The sequence below is a fragment of the Spermophilus citellus genome, assembly GCF_964194105.1.
Source record: "Spermophilus citellus genome assembly, chromosome: 17".
Classification (NCBI taxonomy): Eukaryota; Metazoa; Chordata; class Mammalia; order Rodentia; family Sciuridae; genus Spermophilus; species Spermophilus citellus.
In genome coordinates this window covers 26109619-26130201 of record NC_138199.1, presented here as the reverse complement: position 1 = coordinate 26130201, position 20583 = coordinate 26109619, and the positions used below count along the sequence as shown (strand labels likewise).

The 20583-nt window shown below is 38.0% G+C and overlaps 1 protein-coding gene across 1 annotated transcript; it reads left to right on the top strand.

Annotated features, from left to right (window-relative positions):
* Window positions 1-399: 399 nt before the first annotated feature.
* Window positions 400-13270, top strand: LOC308636809 (aspartoacylase). Its single transcript, XM_081272554.1, has 6 exons — window positions 400-780; window positions 2288-2483; window positions 3959-4052; window positions 6509-6616; window positions 9490-9599; window positions 12005-13270. Exons 1-6 carry the CDS (start codon window positions 545-547, stop codon window positions 12200-12202), a joined length of 942 nt encoding a protein of 313 aa, XP_081128680.1. The 5' UTR covers window positions 400-544; the 3' UTR covers window positions 12203-13270.
* The last annotated feature ends 7313 nt before the right edge of the window (window positions 13271-20583 follow it).

The window sequence follows — 20583 nt, the reverse complement described above, 5'->3', positions numbered from 1 at the left end:
ACAAGAAACTCAATGCCCTCAGATCATGAAAAGTACCTAGATTTACTTCAGAATTTTTTTTTAATGACAATGGAAACAAATATCAAATGAGCCACTTTTTAATTTTTTTATTTTGGATGATTAGAACTTTACAAACTATTTTTATTATTACAAGTGATCATGAAAGCCCTATTGGGTGGCATTCTAGCTGAAGGGAAAAAGGACTTTTTGTACTGGTAGGAGATGTCAATTTATTATTGTACTTAGACCTACTGACCATATGAGGGAGTTAGAAGTTAACAACTGTATCTCTGGTTGATCTTTGCATATTTTAATCCAAATATGGTAAAGGACAGGGCTACAGAGGGGAGTGCCCACATAATAATAAAGAGCTCAGAACTTGTAACAGAAGATGTTTAAAGTCCTCCACCCAAGGGAACTCTGTACTTTGCACTTTGGTTAAATTCTCATTTGAATTTAAATTTCTAAACTTTTCTTAGGACCTTAAGCTTCCTTTGATCTCCTCTCTTCTGAATTGCAGAAATCAGATAAAACTATTGGTAAAATGACCTCTTGTCACATTACTGAAGAACCTATAAAAAAGATTGCTATCTTTGGAGGAACTCATGGGAACGAGCTAACGGGAGTATTTCTAGTTAAGCACTGGCTGGAGAATGACGCTGAGATTCAGAGATCAGGGCTGGAAGTAAAACCATTTATTACCAACCCAAGAGCAGTGAAGAAGTGTACCAGATATATCGACTGTGATCTGAATCGTGTTTTTGACCTTGAAAATCTTGGGTAAGAATATGTTTTATATAGTGTGCATACGCGTATGTATGTGTGTGTGATAAATATTAATGTTTGTACATATAGTGTCTATAATGAGTAAGATCGCTTTCACTTTTAATCACACTGCGTTGTGAATTACACAATTGTGGAAACCGGGCATTCATATCTCTTAAATACTTTTTAAAGTACCACATTATTTGATTTTTCTCTTCAAATATATCCTATGCGGGCTGCAAACATATATAAGAAAGGTTTTATTTTTAAATCATATCTTGAAAGACAGATTTAATAATCCTTTGCATTAAGTTAGTGTTTGGCCACTATGTTTGTATACACATTTGTTAACTGTGTGGGAAATTCACTACAATGTTTTTTTTGCAACTATGTTTATGGTAGCACAAAAAGTTCTAGTTAAGAAAAATATGATGTTCCAATTAATATTTGTTGAATCAAAGAGTGAATAAGTATCCATTTTCAGAAAACGTCAGACCACTCTGCAGCCTAAAGAATAGATGTGTTTACCTTCATTCATACTCATATGCACACTATACAAAACATTTAGGGCTGGTGGGGTGGCTTCATGATGTCATCAGGGCCACAGGTTGCTTCTCTCTTCCCCCTGTGCTTGTCTTCACATGTACCTTTTTTGTACTCATGGTTTTTGCTTCATAACTGCAAAATGGCTAATCCACCTTCTTGATTGCATTCCAGACAGGAAACACTCAGGTACAAACTGTAGGTCCCTTGAAGATACTAGTAAAAATAACCAGGGAATAGAAAGATATGGAATTACATGAAAATGTGGTTGAATGATTTAATGAGAAAAAATAAATTTAAAACATTATCACGTACAGCAAGCAAAAATGTATCCTAACCATTTCAGGAAGTGAGAGGTTATATTAAGACCCATCTAAGAATATAACGATATCTATTAACATTTGTCTCACAAAAAAATAGATACACATGTACCTGTAAAATTTTGTATTTTGGGAGCGTTTACAGACTCTTATCTGTAAACCTTGTCCCTGGACCACCGATGACCATTGGGCATCAATTAAAAATACCTAATGATGATGTGAGCATCTAAGTGTGACTCTGTTTCAAAAACTTGAATTACCCAGAGTGAAGACTGGGGGCAAGATGCATTAAATGATCTATCCCCATAATAAATAACAAGTGCACCATAACTACAAAAAAAGTATAAATAAGATTAAAGGAAAAGTTTTGTTCAAGGTTGAAGTCAAATGGTAAATTCTGTTTGAACTGCCCTACCTGTGACTAGCCACATAAATGAACACATTATTTTACAAGAATACCAATGAAATATTAGTTGTGTGAAATCAAATGAGAAAAAAAATATTTTTCACTTATAAAAATTTTAGATGTTTTCAATTGCCCCACGAATTTTCCAAATGAAAGGTTTGGCAACTGGTTCTTTGTACATGGTATTCTTATTGACTATATATGTTATCTTAGCCACAAATATTGTTAATCTTTCTCTTTCTGCTAATAATAGCAAAAAGATGTCAGATGATTTGCCATATGAAGTGAAAAGGGCTCAAGAAATAAATCATTTATTTGGTCCAAAAAATAGTGAAGATTCCTATGACATCATTTTTGACCTTCACAACACAACTTCTAACATGGGGTGCACCCTTATTCTCGAAGATTCCAGGAATGACTTTTTAATTCAGATGTTTCATTATATTAAGGTAAAGTCAATGTTATTAATTTATAAGTTTATATAAGTCGATTATAGGTGAGAAACAACCAGAACAGGGTCAGGAAGGAAGGTCCAAGAGAAATGGGATCTATTCCACACCCGGGCTGGGAGGTGGATGGGAAAGGCTGTATCCAGATACAGAGGTGGTGGTGACAGGCAGGAGAAAAGGAGAAACAAGTAAAATAACAAATATAAGGAATAAAATAATAAGACCTTGTGGATTTTTGTGCCTATAAAATTATAAATTTTATTCCAACAGCCACCAATTCATAAGCTATTGAACAAAAAAGAACAAGTAAAATGAATATAAAAGTTTTAAATGTTATGGTTGAAATATCAAAATTACAGGGTTTTAGGAAGCTCAAAATATTGTCATTTCCAGTGGTGAAGACATTGTCTCCCTTTAGTCCTGCCCTTGTCACCATTTGATTGGGATTACCCAAAACACATCCAATCTTTTGTCATATACTTCATAAAGCTAATCATTTTAACACTCAGGAATCTGTGAGATTAAAAATTCAGGCTTCCAGTGCCTTTAACTAAAGAAAAAAAATCTAGAAAATAGCAAACAAACAAAAACACAAATAATGGATTTTGTATTTGATTTTATATAATAGATGTTCTTCCTTCCTGAGAGCTAAAATGGTTTACTAAGAAAAGTTTGACCCAGGTAGCCGGAAGCTGGGTTTAAATCTTGGCTTTCTCCTTCACTAACCTTGAAGAAGTTCAACTCTCAAAACAGCTTTCTTCATTTTATAAAATTGGCATAAGAATACTCACCCCATATGGCTGCTCAAGTCTTTAAATGAGAAAAAAAATATTCAAGGCATTTAGACTAATGTCTACCCTGCGGTGAGGGTTCACTATTACTTTTGTTCCCCTTGACTTCTGGACATTAAGTAGGTAGTGGCTGTGGTGGGAGATCCTTATGCAGCTGTTCTGTGTTGCTCCTTGAAGAAAGCTAAATGCTTTTGTGGCCAGACATGGAAGCCTCAAGGTTGATTTCTGGTTATCAAAACCAAGAGACCTGACTCAAATTTCCATTCAAATAGAAGGATGAAAGGGGAATCACCTGACATTTGTAGAACCTGAATTACAGGGTCAGAAACAGAGCTCTTTAAGAAATAAATAAGCTAAATAGTAAGGGTAAGCAATGATGAAAACAAAAATAACCAAATCCATTCAGAAGGAAAGTTTATTTCCTATTTTTTGGTCATGGCTCTGGAGAATTGTTTAATGTTCATTTTATCCAGAAAACTGCATGTAATTCAATTTTACATGCAATTTATTTGTATGTTTTCAAAGCTATAACATTGAGTTTTAGAGTGTTTCATAAAACTGTCTGACTAATCTTAGTTGATGAAGTAAAAAATATGAAGTCCTTACTGACTCCGTAGCAGCAAAGAGAAAAAAAAATATATGGTCTTTACATAATAAGGAAGATGTTTTAAAAATTCTTTGCAGACTTCTTTGGCTCCATTACCCTGCTATGTTTATCTCATTGAGCATCCTTCCCTCCAGTACGCAACCACGCGTTCCGTAGCCAAGTGTCCTGTTGGTAAGTCTGTTGGCATAGCTGAATAAAATGTGTCCTACCTGAAACTCCAAGAAAAATTAAAGAATATTTATAGCTACCTTGCGCATCCTTAAGGCTTATAATTATCAGATAATAAGCAAATTAATCCCAGGCAGACACTATATTTCCTCAATATCTCAGAGCAGCTTTCTGGTTCTATTCATATTATTTTCTTCACTGTTACGTTTGACCCTAAAAATCAGTCTGACAGATTCTTCTCCTTCCCAAGAATTAAGTGAAAAGTCACCTTTTATAGAACTTTGTCTCTAACTCCACTCCACAAAATTGCTCTAAAAATGTGTACTTTCAACAGATATTTATTGTGTGTCTACTAGAGACCCACCACTGTGCTAGGTTCTGGGAAAATAGTAATGAACAAGGCACACCGAATCCCTCAAAGAGCTTAGTATCTAATGAGAAGAAACATTAACCAATCATTACTGCACAGAGGGAGAAATGGCAGAGTAGGAGTAATTCATTCTCTTTCCTGTGAGATACACTAACATAATTAACTATTTGCAAACTATACTATGATTAAAATTTCTATTGCAACTTAAGTGGTTTTTGTTAGATCTTAGATGCTTTAACCAAGAGTAAATTTAAGAGCAAGTTGGCAAATAACATAAGCAAGTGAAAACTTAACAATTAATTATCCTGGTTACCCAAGTATTGATACTTTTGACACATAAATAAGGAAATCAATCAATTATTAATTATAAAGGAGAAAGCTAAATATCCAAATATAGGCACAGAATTGCAATAAATGTAATAAACCAAAATCTTACTATATGAAATAGGGTTGAGTGCCTCTCAGTGGTACAGTGTTTGCCTACCATGTGTAAAGACCCAGGGTTCCATCCCTGGCACCATAAATAATAATAATAATAATAATAATAGATCATGGGTTATATTTAGTACCAAATAAAAGTATAAGACTTCTAAACTTTGAGATATTAGCCTTATAATATGATATTTATGGGCAATGCTGTTTTACCTAGAACAAATATCTCTGATAAGTTTGACCCTTACAAATAAAGCCAAATCTTTAAAACATTTCAATACAAGGGAGTATTAATTACATTTTAAATAATTAGAAAATATTAATATTTTATTAATATTTTATTAATACTTTGCTCTTTTATATTTGAAATCTATTATGTCATATACACATTGGCAGCTAACGACAATATCTAATGGAGGAAGGAAACATCAGGAACTCCTCTACTAATCTTTCATTATGGCCCCTTTGTCAGAACAGAATAATACGTACATTCTTAAATCATCAGGATGGTTGGATTACTATAAGTGAATTAAACTTTTGATATTTACTCTTAAGCTGAAGAAAAGTTAATTAATATCTTAAAGATTGGATACGCAACCAAAATTTGATTGTATTAGAGTGGAGGAAAATGGAATGCATTTGGAGTAGTCAAACAACAATGTCTTCCACAAAATGCACATAGACATATCAATGAACACAATTTTCATACATTTGTACAAATCATTTATGCACAGAGGCATGCCTTAGTCCCACTTATGATATCATTTACTTAAATGAATTCTTATAAATATACACAAGAAAGTTACACACAGTACAACATAATGAACTTTTTGAATTGGAAAATAATAGAAATAGGTGAAAATAAGATGGGTTAAAAATAATATCTTTTAGTTGAGTGTAAGAGAATGAATGTAGGTGATATACTTAATAAAGAGATTGATAAATGGAGAAAAGAATAACTGGAGGGATGACTTTGTGGGAAGCTTGAACAGGTGGAGGAGTATTTTGCAGGTGTAAGGATGGATGCTTGACAGCTACAGGAAATAGACCTGGTAGTACAAGCATAGTTTTATTGAGGTTAGAGGAAATACAAATTTTTCTATAGAAAATAAGAACCATTGCACTATCTTATCAGAATGGGTTAATATTAAGTATAAAAATGTTGCCCTAAAGTCACATAGATTGCATGTTAACTTAAATTCATAGTTCATCTAGCTATATTTCTATGACTAACTAGATGTCTTTCCTCCTGTTAGAGCTAAATGTTATTCTGTGACCATCTCTCTTTGTGGCCACCTATTACTTTGTCATTGCAGGTTTATCTACTTCTTTTGCTATGTTACGATACTTAAACATTTGAATCACATGAAAATAAATTTAAAGAAAAAATAACCCTAAGTTCCGACTACTCAAACACAAGTCTGATTTTTTCCATGTTCTCTTCCAGTCTTTATTCACTATGCATTTATCACTAGGCGTATTTAAACGTAAATGTTCTGCTTTATTTTTTGCCTAACTTTCTGTCTCAAATACTTTCCATGATGCTAACTGGTCTGACTTTTAAATATTTATTGGGGTTCTAGATATAATAAAATGCTTAATTTCACAATACATTCTAATACTTATATAATATTACTATCTTCCCTTCTGTACTTAGGTATAGAAGTTGGCCCCCAACCCCAAGGTGTTCTGAGAGCTGATATTTTGGATCAAATGAGAAAAATGATTAAACATGCTCTTGATTTTATATATCAGTTTAATGAAGGTAAGTGGTGGATAAGAGTTGTTTCCTTAATTGTGGGTATTTGCATATTTAGCTGTGTGTTAGTCAGGTTTGAATTATTATGACCAAAATATCTGACAAGGACAACTTAGAGAAGGAAAATTTTATTTTGGATCATGTTCTCAAAGGTTTAGTCCATGGTTGGCTGGGTCCATTGCTCTGGGCCAAGGTGAGGCAGACATCATGGCGGAAGGGCATAGTGAAGGGAAGCAGCTCAGAACATGGCAGCTGAGAAGCAGAGAGAGGGAAAGGGCAACCTCTTCCAGCCACTCCCCATCTGCCTATAGTTACCACCATTCAAGCTAGAATAGACTGATTACATTTCAGCACTCATAATCAAATCATTTCACTTCTGATTATTTCTGCATTAACATAGGAGCTTTTGGGGGATACCTCATATCCAAACCATAACAATACTATACATACATTTCATAGTACATATATAGTGCATAGATATGTATATATGTACCAACGTATAACACTTTAACCGTGTGTGTGTGTGTGTGTGTGTGTGTGTGTGTATAAAACTTAACCACTTAACATTGAAGTAGTAATTGAAATTTAGGTCAAATTCGTCATGCTCATAATCTTAGATGCTTTTTAAATTTTTTTTATTCACTTCAGCTATTCCTCAATCACCAAAATAGACACATACAAGAAAAACAGTAGCCATATGAACAACCCAAATCAAATCCTATTTTCCTATTAATCTCCATTTTTAAAACCAAAGACAGAGTAGGAAATACAAATGCCCAATAAAAGTAGAAAAGATGTTCAACATCACAAGTAAAAGGGAAAATGCAAAATAGAGTGAGAAACCATTTTCCCCATCAGACTGGACAAAATAGCATCTGACGATATTAAGTACTGGTAAAGGTATAGGAAAAGGAGATACTCTCATTCCCTGCTGACAAACATTTGAATTGGTAAAGACACTTTAAAGGGTAATTTTATAGCATCTGCTGTATCTACTTATTAAATTGTGCAATTCTTATAACCCAGCAGTTCCACATTTCAGAGAAACACAAGCTCATGAATACCCAATGGCTTGTATTCAAGGGTGGTTATTATAGCTTTGTTTGCAAAGGAACTGACTCAAATGTGCATCCGTGGGTGAACAGTTAAACAATAATAACATGGAAGAATCTTCAAAACACACTATTGTTTAAAAGAAAGAAAACTGTAGACAAAAATATATGATATAAACATTTACTTTAAAATAATAATAATCACTTGCTAGAATGCATATAAGTATGAAATTGTTGTTGACAAACACGTAATTATGGTGACACAGCCTACTGCGTCATTCAAAGTCTGTGGGGAACATAATTCCTTTGCCTCAGATGTGCAGCCCCCTGTGATCACAGGAACTTCTTCTCTATTTGGGAATACTTTGGCTCCAAAGTCATGAAAACTGAAAATGAGCTAGATGTCCACCAACTTTGTATGAGGGCAGGTTCTCTACTCTCTAATGGAACTGGTATTGGGAAGGTCATAACATATTCGCAAGAAATTCTCAGATAGTAAGTGTGGAACTCTAATATGTTAAGAAATGATATTCCCAGGGAGAATGCCACAAACCTGAGTGGAATGGTAACTCAAAAGACACTCTGCTCTCTGTTTTCGCATCCATCAGTCACCTCCATCTCTTGAATCTGGGTTGCCCAAGTAGCTTGTTTTTGTGCCACGAAAGGGCTTAAAAAAGACTATGTATTGGGACTTGCCCTCTTGTGGCTTTTGGGAACTCTGTGTGGCTATTATGTGAGTCAGTCCACACTAATCTGATGGATACAAAAAGGTTATAGAATAGAAGACTCAGACACCCCAGCCACCAGTCATGCAGCTCGAGCCTTCAAACTGTCAATTGCCAGACATTAGATTGAGGCCATCCCAGATCACCCAGCCATAAACTGATTTGCCAGCTCATCCCAGATGCATGAGCAAAGCAAACGGAAACCAGCAAAGAGAGTCCAGACTAGAGGAACTTCCTAACCAACCCACAGAACTATAAGCTAAAAAAAAAAAAAAAAAAAAAGGTTGTTGCTTTAAGCCACTAAGTTCTGGGAAAGTGTGCTATGCAGCAAAAGCTAGCTGACATAGGATTGATCTTAGGATCTCCTCATCCTAACTCCACTCTAAGGCAAAGGAGAACTTTTCCTTTAAGATGAAACCATAACATCCTGTGGATACACCATTGGACATACGTTCTTCCTGTTTGCTCAGAGACCACGTGGTATCTGTGTAAACTACTCCTTTTCCAATTTATGGGCATTGAGGTGAGCTATTTAATGTCATCTCTTTGAAAGCTGGTAGACTGCCTGCATCCCAAGATTTCACTGCTTAGGAGCCATCTAAGTGTTTAATGAACTTGATTAAGAGAAAGAGCCACTAGACGGAATCCACCTAACTTGCTGAAAGTCCCCCTGCGAATATGCAATCACTGAATGTCAGAGCTGGAAGATTCTTTCAAGATAAGCTAATCCAAAACCCTCTTTTGACAAGATTGCTCAAAATAACACAGCTAGGAAAAAAGAAAGATGGCATACTCGGCAGAACAGAGCCCAGGGTCCTGACTGGCAGATCTAGGCTCTTTTTCTCCCACACTGGCTTCTTTAAGTTATATTTTCTACCTCTGTTCATCAGTGCACTGATAGGAATAATTCTAGAATTTTGGGCTTTATATTGTTAATGAACATCTTTAAGTTACTTAATGTTTTCTCCTTATAACTGTCTTCATTTTGTTGTTTTTCTTTCCTTCCTTCCTTCCTTCCTTCCTTCCTTCCTTCCTTCCTTCCTTCCTTGAAATATCGACTTCCCTTTTTTAATTGCTATAATATGTATTATTTTTGTTGTAGGAAAAGAATTTCCTCCCTGTGCTATTGAGGTCTATAAAATAATGGAGAAAGTTGATTATCCCAGGAATGAAAATGGAGAAATAGCTGCTATTATCCACCCGAATCTGCAGGTAACATTTGCTGTTTCTTTAAAATAATGAGAATATTTTAATAATGTTGTGCCTTTGAGTTCACAGTTCGTACAGCATTTTACATATATTAGCTAATTTGATGTTCACAAAACCACTGCAGTGTAGAGAAGTGTATTAGTTAGCTTTCCATCACTCAAATAAAATGTCTGATGCAATTAATTTATAAGGAGAAAAGGTTTATTTAGTCTCAGTCCAAGGTTGATTGGGTGACTCCTTTGCTTTGGGCCTCTGATTGGGGCACTTAATGGTAATAGAAGAAAGTATGCATTAGAGCAAACTGCTCACACCTGTCTAGAGTTTAAGAGTGATGGGGTTACTTATCAGAATTACCTAGGGGATTTTTTCCCAAAATGCATGGAACCCATCACAAACTACTAAAGCAGTGCTTCTCAAACTCAGGCCATGTAAGAACCAGCTGAGGAGCTTTTCAAAAGCCCAGGTTCCTGGGTCCCAACCTCAGAGGTTCTGATTTAATTTACAAGGTGGACACAGGGAATCAAATGACTGCACCAGGTGATTCCATAGGACTCAGGTCTGGGGAGCACAGCACTACACGGGAACCTCTGCAGATGCAACCAACCAATGGGCGGGGAAGTTCTTTCAGTGATTCTGGGCATATCTCTGCCTGAAAAGCACTTGTTCAGAGCAGCATTCTCAACCAGGCCACCCTGTAAAATCACCAGGGACTTAAAGAAAGAATGGAAGGAAAAGACAGGAAGAAAGGGAGGGGGAGAAAAGGGAAAAGTGAACTATAAAAATAAGAAGCATGAGGGACTGGAAGAAGTGGATGATAACATAGATGTTTTTATTATATAGCTATAGGTTATATGACTATGCTATGTATATATCAAAATTTACAACTGCACACAAAAATTGATGAATTTTTTACTCCATAATTAATTTTTTCAAATAAAACTTTAGTAAAAATGTATTTATTAAAAATAAAGCCACTCTTTAGATTCTGATTTGCTATATCTGAGATGGGGCCAGCCCTGTACCCATGTAAATGTATATTAATATCCCAAGTGATTCTAATGTATGGCTAGAGTTGAGACAATCACTGAGATGCAGTGCCATGCATACTTCAGTATTCTACATGTAAATCTCTGACAATTTGTGAACATGAAGATTTTGATTTAGTAAGTCTGCAGAGGGGAATAAAATTTTGCTTTTCTAACAAACTGCTGGGTGATGCGGATGCTTCTAGAAAATATTAGAAATGCGGAATCTCAAGGCACCACCCTGACCATTAGCATCAAAATTTGCATTTTAGCAAAATCCCCAGATGATTTGTAAGCATAGCCAGGTTGGAGAAGAACTGTTCTAGACTTCCTATGATCTGACAACATTGGTGCTTGAAGGATCAAAGGGCCAAATCCCTGGGGCAGGACCTGTCAGATAACTCGTTGTTAACATAATGTGGGAACAGAGTAGGGAGGGAGAGCAGGAAGAAAAGATTAACTTTAAACAGAGACATGAGATGGGAGGGAAAGGGAGAGAAAAGGGAAAGTGCATGGAAATGGAGGGAGAACCTCATTGCTATACAAAATTACATATAAGAGGTTGTGAGGGGAATGGGAAAATAAACAAGGAGAGAAATGAACTACAGTAGATGGGGTAGAGAGAGAAGTTGGGAGGGGAGGGGAGGGGGGATAGTAGGGGATAGGAAAGGTAGCAGAATACAACAATTACTAATAGGGCATTATGTAAAATTGTGGATGTGTAACCGATGTGATTCTGCAATCTGCATTTGGGGTAAAATTGGGGGTTCATAACCCACTTCAATCTAATGTATGAAATATGATATGTCAAGAGCTTTGTAATGTTGTGAACAACCAATAAAAAATTAAAAAAAAAAACATAATGTGGGGACACACCTGCAGTACATTCACCTGTCTTAGACTTTTCTCCAAAGCACTCACCAATCCTCCAATCAGAATAAAGTCTCCCTGTGTGCAAATACAATGTGACTCATTTTTATGTCCCCAACAGCAGAATGTCTTGCACACAGAAGGCTCTCAAAAAATAGTTCCTAAATTTTGCTGAACAGAATTTCACTTCAGATGGCAAAAAGTAGAATATGCGCTTAGGTGGATATGAAATTTATTTTTCCTCTTAATATTATAAACCTCTTTGGCCACATTCAAGGCAAACTTGGTGTCAGAGAAACTCTAATTACACATGTCAACTGTAAGAATTAACAGGGAAACTCTTAAAACTGCTGCCCAAGACAGTTACATGGTTCCAGTGGAGTCAGGTCTCTCACATGCCTCTCAGGACACCCTTCAAGGATCACTTTTTAAAGAACAGAATGGTATTTGTTAAATATCTAGAGTCTTGACATGAAAATTTTGTAATTTATTATTTTAACTGTCTTCCGAAAGGATCAAGACTGGAAACCGTTGCACCCTGGGGACCCCACCTTTGTGACTCTTGACGGAAAAACTATCCTGTTGGGTGGAGACTGTACCGTGTACCCTGTGTTTGTGAACGAGGCTGCTTATTACGAAAAGAAAGAAGCTTTCGCAAAGACAACAAAAGTCACTCTCAATGCAAAAAGTATTCGCTCCTCTTTCCACTAGAAATCAGTGCTAGCTCACTTTTTGTGGGGCATCTTGAAAAAGGACCAGTCTGTACGCTCCTTAAGAACAGAGTTGTGCCTTATTCAAGTTCATGATCTGAACTTGACCCAGTCCTGACCCAGTCCCCAAGCAGTAGGCATTCTCACCAGTGTCTTAAAGAAAAAAATAAATTAATGAATGTCTTTTAAAGTTATCATATTTTATGTAGATAGCTTCTTCAAAGAAGTGTGCTTCCTATTTCTGCATAGATTTTTATACATTTACACTCTGACAGTGTACTTTCTCTTTCAAAGTACAAAAGACATAGGTACTATGTGCAGAGTTATTAACTTGAACATGGCATGAAATGTATGTTTTCAAGTAATTTTTGTTTGTTTTTGTGGTGCTAGGGATTGAACCCAAGGCCCTGTATATGCAAGGTAAGCACTCTACCAGCTGAGCCATATCCCCAGCTCAAGTAATTTTTAAGTGCTATTAGAAATTAAAGATGGAGACTATTTTTTAAATTTTTCATGATTGAGTTAATGACACTATATTAAGTATTCAGTCCATAAACTAGCAATAGTTGTGATACCCATAGTAGATTTTAGCTGCTCTTCCTCAGATGACATGTTGAAGAGAAATGAGGGCTGATTGTAAATATACATCTAGAAACACTGATGTCTTACACTCACCTTGAGAAGCTACTTGTCCTTCTCATCATGGACAATTAGGAAGAGGAAAATTCCTCTCATCTGCCACTTCTTATTTTGAATGAACACTCACTCTTACTCCTAGCCAAAGCGTGAGGAGATCTTTGGACGCCAGTAGCTGCCAGCCTAGGTGGTTAAGACCCATAACGGAGGACAGTGAACACAAGTGGAAATGTGACCCTGATCCATGACTCTGGTTTGCAAACACACCCTTTCAAAAAATTCTCCCATTCTTTTTTAAGCTGAATCCCTCACCTCCTCAAAGGACCTCTGGCAAAACACTGCCTCCCTCCCTGCCCCATTCTCAGGGGCCTCCCCTCACCTCTTTTAGGTCACAGCAACCAAGTAAGGAATAACTTTATCCTACGATTTGAACCCTAAGGAAACACATTTATGGCTTCAAATGTTTTACCAAAAATACTAACATTATCTGGAACTTATATAGGTACGCAAATATTTTCATTCTTCCAGAACTAACTCCACTAAGCCAATTTAATTCCATATTCATTGTTTTATAGAGCACAACTAAATGATTTCTGAATTTTGCACTAGAAAAATCATTGTGTGCTTTGCCAAAATTATTTTCATTGGAATAAACTTCCTTCTGAAGGTTGTAGTTAAAATGTGTCCATCTTCTTTAGCACGAAAGTTTTACCAAGTGTCCTTCTCCCTCTATGAAAGATCGTTCTGTTATGTTTTAACTTAGTCCAAATCCTCAGGGTCAGTTTTTCCAGATGTAAATTTTGGCAAGGAAACTTTATCCTTCCATTGAGTTTTAGTTATTTATGTAATTTATAATGTGCCATTTAGGTCACTGTGGTTTCAGTTTGGGGGATTCATTATTTCTTTTGAGAGTAATATTTCCTGACTCAATTGTTATTGTCTTCATTGTTTCTAATTAGATGTGATTTTTTTTCTTAATCTACAACACATTGCTGTGTAGTTTTAGTTATTTTCAGTTTTATTTTTATTATTTCTATCTATCTGCCAGCTCCATTTTCTCATGTATAAAGTGGGGGTGATCACAATAGTAATGCTTCTGCTGTGGGGTTACTGAGGATTAAGCAAGTTAATGCATGTGAGCACTTAGCTCAGTGCCCAGCACTGAGTTCAAACTTAGCACAAAAGACCCTTTGTGAGCTGCTCCCTCCCCCACAACCTCTCTAGACTCCATTCCCATTCTCTCTGTTCCAAGGCTTTTGTGTTGTTTTATTCCTGAACACCTTCATCCAAACTGATTCTTCCCCCTAAAATTTTCTCCCAACTTCATGCATATCCCCCCCACACACATACACACCCACCCCAGGCCTTGCTCTAGCTAATTCCTGTGTTTCCTTCCAAATGCAACTCAACTCTCATTTTAGGTATGAATCCTTTTTCTCTATCTGACTTACTTGCCCAATTTTCCCATCCTTCCATCTATGCCATCTCAAGGACATTAACAGAGTCTTTTTCAGACTGCAATCTATTAAATGCCTAATAAAGGTTAGTTAAATAAATGAGTGAGCCCAAATGCCCTTCTCTACCTAAACATCTCCACATTCCACCAATCTCCCTCCTTCTTTTTTCCTTCTTTCTCAGTCACTTCCTGGGTCTTCTCACCACCTCTCTTGAGTGAAACTCACTCCATTCTACACTCTTCAGACTGTTACTATATCTCAAAGGACAGCAGGAGAAAAATAGTAGTAACAAAACACACTTTTAAGCCTACAATCCCATCAGATTAAACAGGCAAATGTTCCCACTCAGTAGTTCCCCTGTGTGAGACATTTTGGTGGCTTCTCCTTACCCTTGAAATGAAGTGTCAAAGCCTCACCTTGATGGGACAAGCCCTACATGCTCTGGGCCTGGCCACCCCTCCAGCATCATCTCATGTCACTTGGCTCCTTGCTCCAGCAGTTGGGCCACACAGACTTGATTCTCCAGACCTCAGATGCATCAAGCTCCCTACTACCTGGGGGTCTTTGCCCATGTGTTTTCACTTCTTGAAAGTCTGTCCCACCCTCTCATCCCTTGATTCAGATGATACTTGTCCTCAGTGTAACACGGCCTAGGTTAGGCCCCTCTGTTACACAAATACACTTTTATATCAGACTAGCACATACCACAACTGTAAAAGTACTAATTTATGAGATTGGTGTAGAAGACAGTTAAATGTGTGTCCCTTCACTTAAACTGCAAAAGCTCTAAGGGAGCAGGGAGAGTGTCTTGTTCTTTGAAGTATCCGTAACTTTGAACACATTGCTTACCACCTGAAATCGATCAGTCTTGTTGGATACATGAGATTGATCTGATGAGTGTGAAGCCATCCCAGAGGGCTTCTTCAGAAGAGCAGATTGATTCAGAGACCATAGAAGATGACCCTGGAGACCACAGAGATGCCACTGGGGCAGGAATGGTAAACCACATACTGTTACTGCTCCAATAGGTACAGCAAGTGGGAAGGGACAGCGGGGAAACTCTGAAGACCCAGGTGACCAAGGCCATCGCACTGAGAGGAGCCTACAATCCCTGGGGGCACCAGGGCAACTGGACCAGGGCACATCTGCAAGGCCTGCATTTGCATACCCCATGCAGACACAGTCTGAAGGGAAGTGACTGCTTAGGGACTCCCCAAACCTTTTAATACCCCTGTATTTCCACATATATTTCCATCAAGAGACTCATAACTTACCCATAGAGACCTTCTTTATACCCCCAACCCCACACAGACACACGAAGTCCAGCACTGGGCAGATAGTAGTTCCTTAACACATCAGATCAATGACTTGGAGGCTCTCTATGGAGTATTTCACCCAGGGCTGCCACATAAGGCTTCCTGGGTCACACAAGACACAACTCCAGGGAAGCAAGGCTTTAATCCCCTAAACTGCAAAGTGAATGGCACAGCACAGGATTTTATGCCCTATCAAACTGAAAAACAGGATTGGTATTGATTCTTTTGGCTGAGAAAAAAGAACAGGGACTTGGTCAGTAATGTAAAATCCCCCTCAAAAAAACTGGGGTCTATAGGCAATTGCTATGATTAACATATAATTAATATAAAGTGAAATTTAGAAAGAAAAATATGAAAGCCACAACAGCTAAATATCATTTTAAAAATTTATGATATTTAATGTGACACAGGCTGGGTTAGGCCCTAAATATCATAAAGGCCCATTTTAGAAAATAAATCTATTAAATGAAGAAATAAATTTTACCATCATGAAATAGCATAAGACATCTCAAGGAAGTAGAGAGCATCCCCTGACAGGATATTTCAATGCTGTGGGTATGAATGCAGATAAATTTGTAGGTTTGGTGGTCAAAAGTTGAAGGTGTTTCCATCTGATGGCTTCTAGTTTCACTACTAAGTTGGAGATTAAACTACCTATAGGTTTTCAAAGAGAAATGGGGTCAAGAATGACAGCTTTGAAATAACTACTGGAAAATATAACAGAACTGATGAAGGAACTAGAGTAACCACTGGGGTATTGTAAGGATTAAATAAGACTCTGTAGGTACAATGCATGGCATGTTGTAGGCACTCAATGTTCACGTCCTTCCCTCTCCTTCCACCACTTTTAGTGGAAGAAATTTTCTCATTTATATTTGTCTCCTCTATCATTGTGCATACTGGATGTCTAATTTTTGTTGAATCGGTTGTAAGTCCTCACACACAGCAGGTGAGATACATTTTTTGGAATTGCACTGGATCCCATCCTTTCTGCAGAATATTGCTGCTATTGTCAGAGAAGTGGCCTGGTGCAGTCAAAAAAAGTGGTTCCTTTTTTTTAAATATTTCTTTAGTTGTCAATGGATTTTATTTTATTTATTTATATGCAGTGCTGAGAATCAAACCCAGTGCCTCACACATGCTAGGCAAGCACTCTACCACTGAGCCACAACCCCAGCCCAAGTGGTCTCTCTTGATACCAGCCTAACTAAACTTTATAGACCTTGGATCCTCAGGCCAGGAAAAAGCATCATGACCTTTGCATTTCATGCCATTTACTCCAGAACTCAATTTCTCCACCAGTTAAACTGGGATATAATACTGAACCTATAAAACTATCTTATTAAGATAACACAAAGGCTGAAAAAAACTGCTGTGACCATTTTGGCAGTTAATTTTTCACAGTCTCACATGCCACAAAAATGTTCATGCCCATTGACCTAGGCATCCCATTCCCAGAAATATATCCTACAACAGAGGTTTCCACCCTTTTTCTATTAGCCTATCCAGAATGTTCTCATGAATGCATGAATGACCTATTCCTAGATCCTGAGCTAAAACCTGTTTAAGCTAAGATGTGATTGTGTACAACAGACTTTACTTTCTTCTTCTTCTTTTTTTTTTTTTTTTTGGTGTGTGTGTGCCAGAAATTGAACCCAGGGGTGCCTCAACACTGAGACACACCTCCAGCTCTTTTTTATATTTTATTTAGAGATAGGTCTCACTTAGTTGCTTAGGGCCTCGCTAAATTGCTGAGGCTGTCTTTGAACTCCTGAACCTACCGCCTCAACCTCCTGAGCCACTGAGATTACAGGCATGCATCACCACGCCTGGCACAAGGACCTTTTCTTGGCCCCTCAATAAGACTTGCCACAGTGAAGGAAGATATTCTGGGAATCATTTAAATCAAGTAAATAATTCACTAAACGCAACATTTCACCTAATAAAAATTTGGTCACACTTTCCACAACCCATTAAGATAAAGCTGTTTGGGGAGAGCCAAGTTGAGAATAACCATCTTTATAAAATAACTCAAAAGAATGAAAAATGTTCATACACATGAGTTGGGCTGATGGGCAATAAAGATAGTAATAGTAGCAGCTCTTTCGTGCTCATTCTCTCATTGCATCCTTATGAAAACCCATAAATAGGAAGGATTTGGACGTCTAGTCTCCTGGTAGAGCGTTGGGTTGTGGCCATGCAAAATAAGCTGAGAGCCAGCAGGGCCAGACGGGTAAAGCACTGCATGGGCATCTTGTGGCCTGAACCATGAACACCATCTGACTGTGAATCCTTTACTCAAGCTGCTTCCACTGTTGCTAAGTGGTTCAGATAGAATCCGAGACAGGCATGCACATTGAAGTGTAGACAGTATGTGAAGGTCACATGTCTTACAGCATGCTGCCCCTGAACTGGGACCAATAATGTTTGGGGTCCAAAAACTGGCCTTCCTCATATCCATTTCTGTTAAGCAATACTCCAGGATTTCTAGTCAGTCTTCACATTCACATACCAAGAATAAAACGTGGCCATAACAAGGCAAAATAAATATTTATTAGAAATCAAAAAGTCATTTATTTCTTCAGTGGAACTAAAATATTTTCACTCTTTTTATGACTTCTTTCTTGAAAATAGCTTCACACAAATGCACACAACATTAAAAATATGACTATAAATTACAACTTACAAGATTCAGGCATCATTGGCGAGAATGGGGTGACAATTCTGTGTTTGGAACCAAGTTCAAAGAAAAAAAAAGTAAATTGATACAGACATCAAGTATGGCTTACAGGCCTGGATAATAACCCATCCCCCTGGCCCCACCCAGAGCAGAGGATACAGTTCATCCAGCCTTGAGGAAGGAAAGGAATGTCAATAATACTGCACTCTCTTGGGCAGGTGCCTTTAAGAGCTGAATGGCTTCACAGTACAACCTGGCACATCCCAGGGAGGAAGGTAAGCACCCTATTTATTCCAAACAAGACATATGACATAATGTCTACAATAACGAATTCTTCCTGAGGAAAACAGCATTGCAGCCAAACATAGCCTGAGCCTGGGGGATTCCATCACTGGGAAAAGCCTTCCCCTTCAACGACTGAAATGTAAATCATGGAGTTTGAAGATATCCGGATAGGCTCAGGGGTTGGTGGGGTGTGTATGTGTGTGTGATTTTTGTGCACAACTGTGTGCACACTTGAATTTTAGACTAGTCACAGGGATTATAGGGACAATGCTGACTGCCAAATGTGTTGTCAGAGCAAAATCCCTAGCCCCCTGACATGTGCCAACCACAAAGATAGACTTAAATTTACCAAATAACTGTGCTAAAAACATTGATAAGGGAGATATCTGTGACATAAAATTAGGACATTCCAGCCTCAACAACTCTGATATGATGTCCTCCGCGTTCCTTTCAGAGCTTTAGATTCCAGGTATAAAATTGCCCAATTATTTTTTTTGCCCCATTATTGACTAACCTCCCAGCTTTTTCCCAAGTGGAAAATGGTTTTACCCATTAAAATCTAAGTCAAATCAGTTCTGGAATTCCCAGATCCATAATGTAGTACATGGCACCATGGATCCAATGACTGCCCTTCAAGGCCAGCACATCTGTTCAGGATCAATGCAAGGAGGCCACTCCAGCTCTAGAATAATGATTTGTAGACTCTCTAGGCTGAAAGTAATCTTAAAATTCCTCCTATTACTTTCTTTAACAACACCTTCAGTAAGTATTCACCCAGCTTCTGCTTTAACATCTGGAGCAGGTAGGGACTGATTGAAACCAAAATCTTTCTCTAGTTTTTGACTAGTTCTGCCCATCTGGAACACATCTGCTCCTTCTGCCACTGGAGACACCTTTCACTGAATACCAGAGGAGAGTGCTTTGTTGGTTGGTTGGGCTCTAGCCACCTGGGAAATTTCTTCAGTCTCCACCTCTGCCTCAAAACTCTGTGGAATTTCAGAGGACAGAAAATCTGAGGGTGAGGATCTAAAAATAGGCCCCAAGTCTTGGCCAAATCCTCCTCTCATGAGCCTTCCCCTTCAGCCTCAAAATTCACAGTGAACAAAATACTTACTACCGGAGCATTTCAGTCATTTTGCTAAATTCCCCAAGGAGAAATAACTGTTGTACACTAGTTGCCTCAGAAATTGAAAACCATATAAATAGAACAGCTTCTATTTCTGTCCCAGCTCAGAAGCATGCCCTATGGCAAGGCCTGAGGGGGAAGGAGCCAAGCCCTTTCACCCAGATCACAGCACATCTCCTGCAGACCTCCTGTGAATAAAGAAAAGCTTATTATTGGGCTCTGGCCACCCTGAGGCCAAGTATATAATGTATATCCAGCCCCAAAGCTCAAGATCTACTTCTCAGCTTTTAAATTCACCTACTTCACCTAAAGCGATTTTCATTCAAAAATGAAATGTCTTTTCTATTTTAAAATTAAAACACTGTGTTAATTACACTACTAAAAACATCTCTTGGTTTGAGATGGTTTGAGCCCTGGGTTTCATTCCAAGGGTGGTTTCCTGTTACCTGAGGGTTCTAGAAAGGCATTTCCACAGCTCATTCCCCTCCTCCTCCAGGATATCCGATTTGACTCAATCCCTTGCACATTCTGGGATGGGATCTAAAGTCTCCCACAAATTCACGTGACCCAGTCACAGTACTAAGGGAGATGGTAGAATGTGTGGTCTGGTAAAGACTGCCCTCCCTGCCCCTCAGGCCTCTGCCCCTTCCCCAACACCTGTCATCCTAGCCAAGATGACCTGGTCAAACCAGAGACTTCACCCAGACTTTAGGAGCCTCCCGGGCTGAGGACTGTGGGCCTACTGAACATCAAAATCCAAAGTATTTCCCTCTTGGATACTGACAGCTGCCTCTCAGAGAGTCCCCCACTCAGCCTGAAGTGCTTTCTGCTTCTCTTCTTGTCCGCCACTCTGCACAGCCCCACGGCACAGAATCCAGGACC

Coding starts and splice junctions, on each gene's coding strand:
- LOC308636809 (XM_081272554.1), top strand. CDS start 545: ATGACCTCTTGTCACATTACTGAAGAACCTATAAAAAAGATTGCTATC. Junction 2,484..3,958: donor AGATGTTTCATTATATTAAG/GTAAAGTCAATG, acceptor AATTCTTTGCAG/ACTTCTTTGGCTCCATTACC. Junction 6,617..9,489: donor TATATATCAGTTTAATGAAG/GTAAGTGGTGGA, acceptor TTTTTGTTGTAG/GAAAAGAATTTCCTCCCTGT.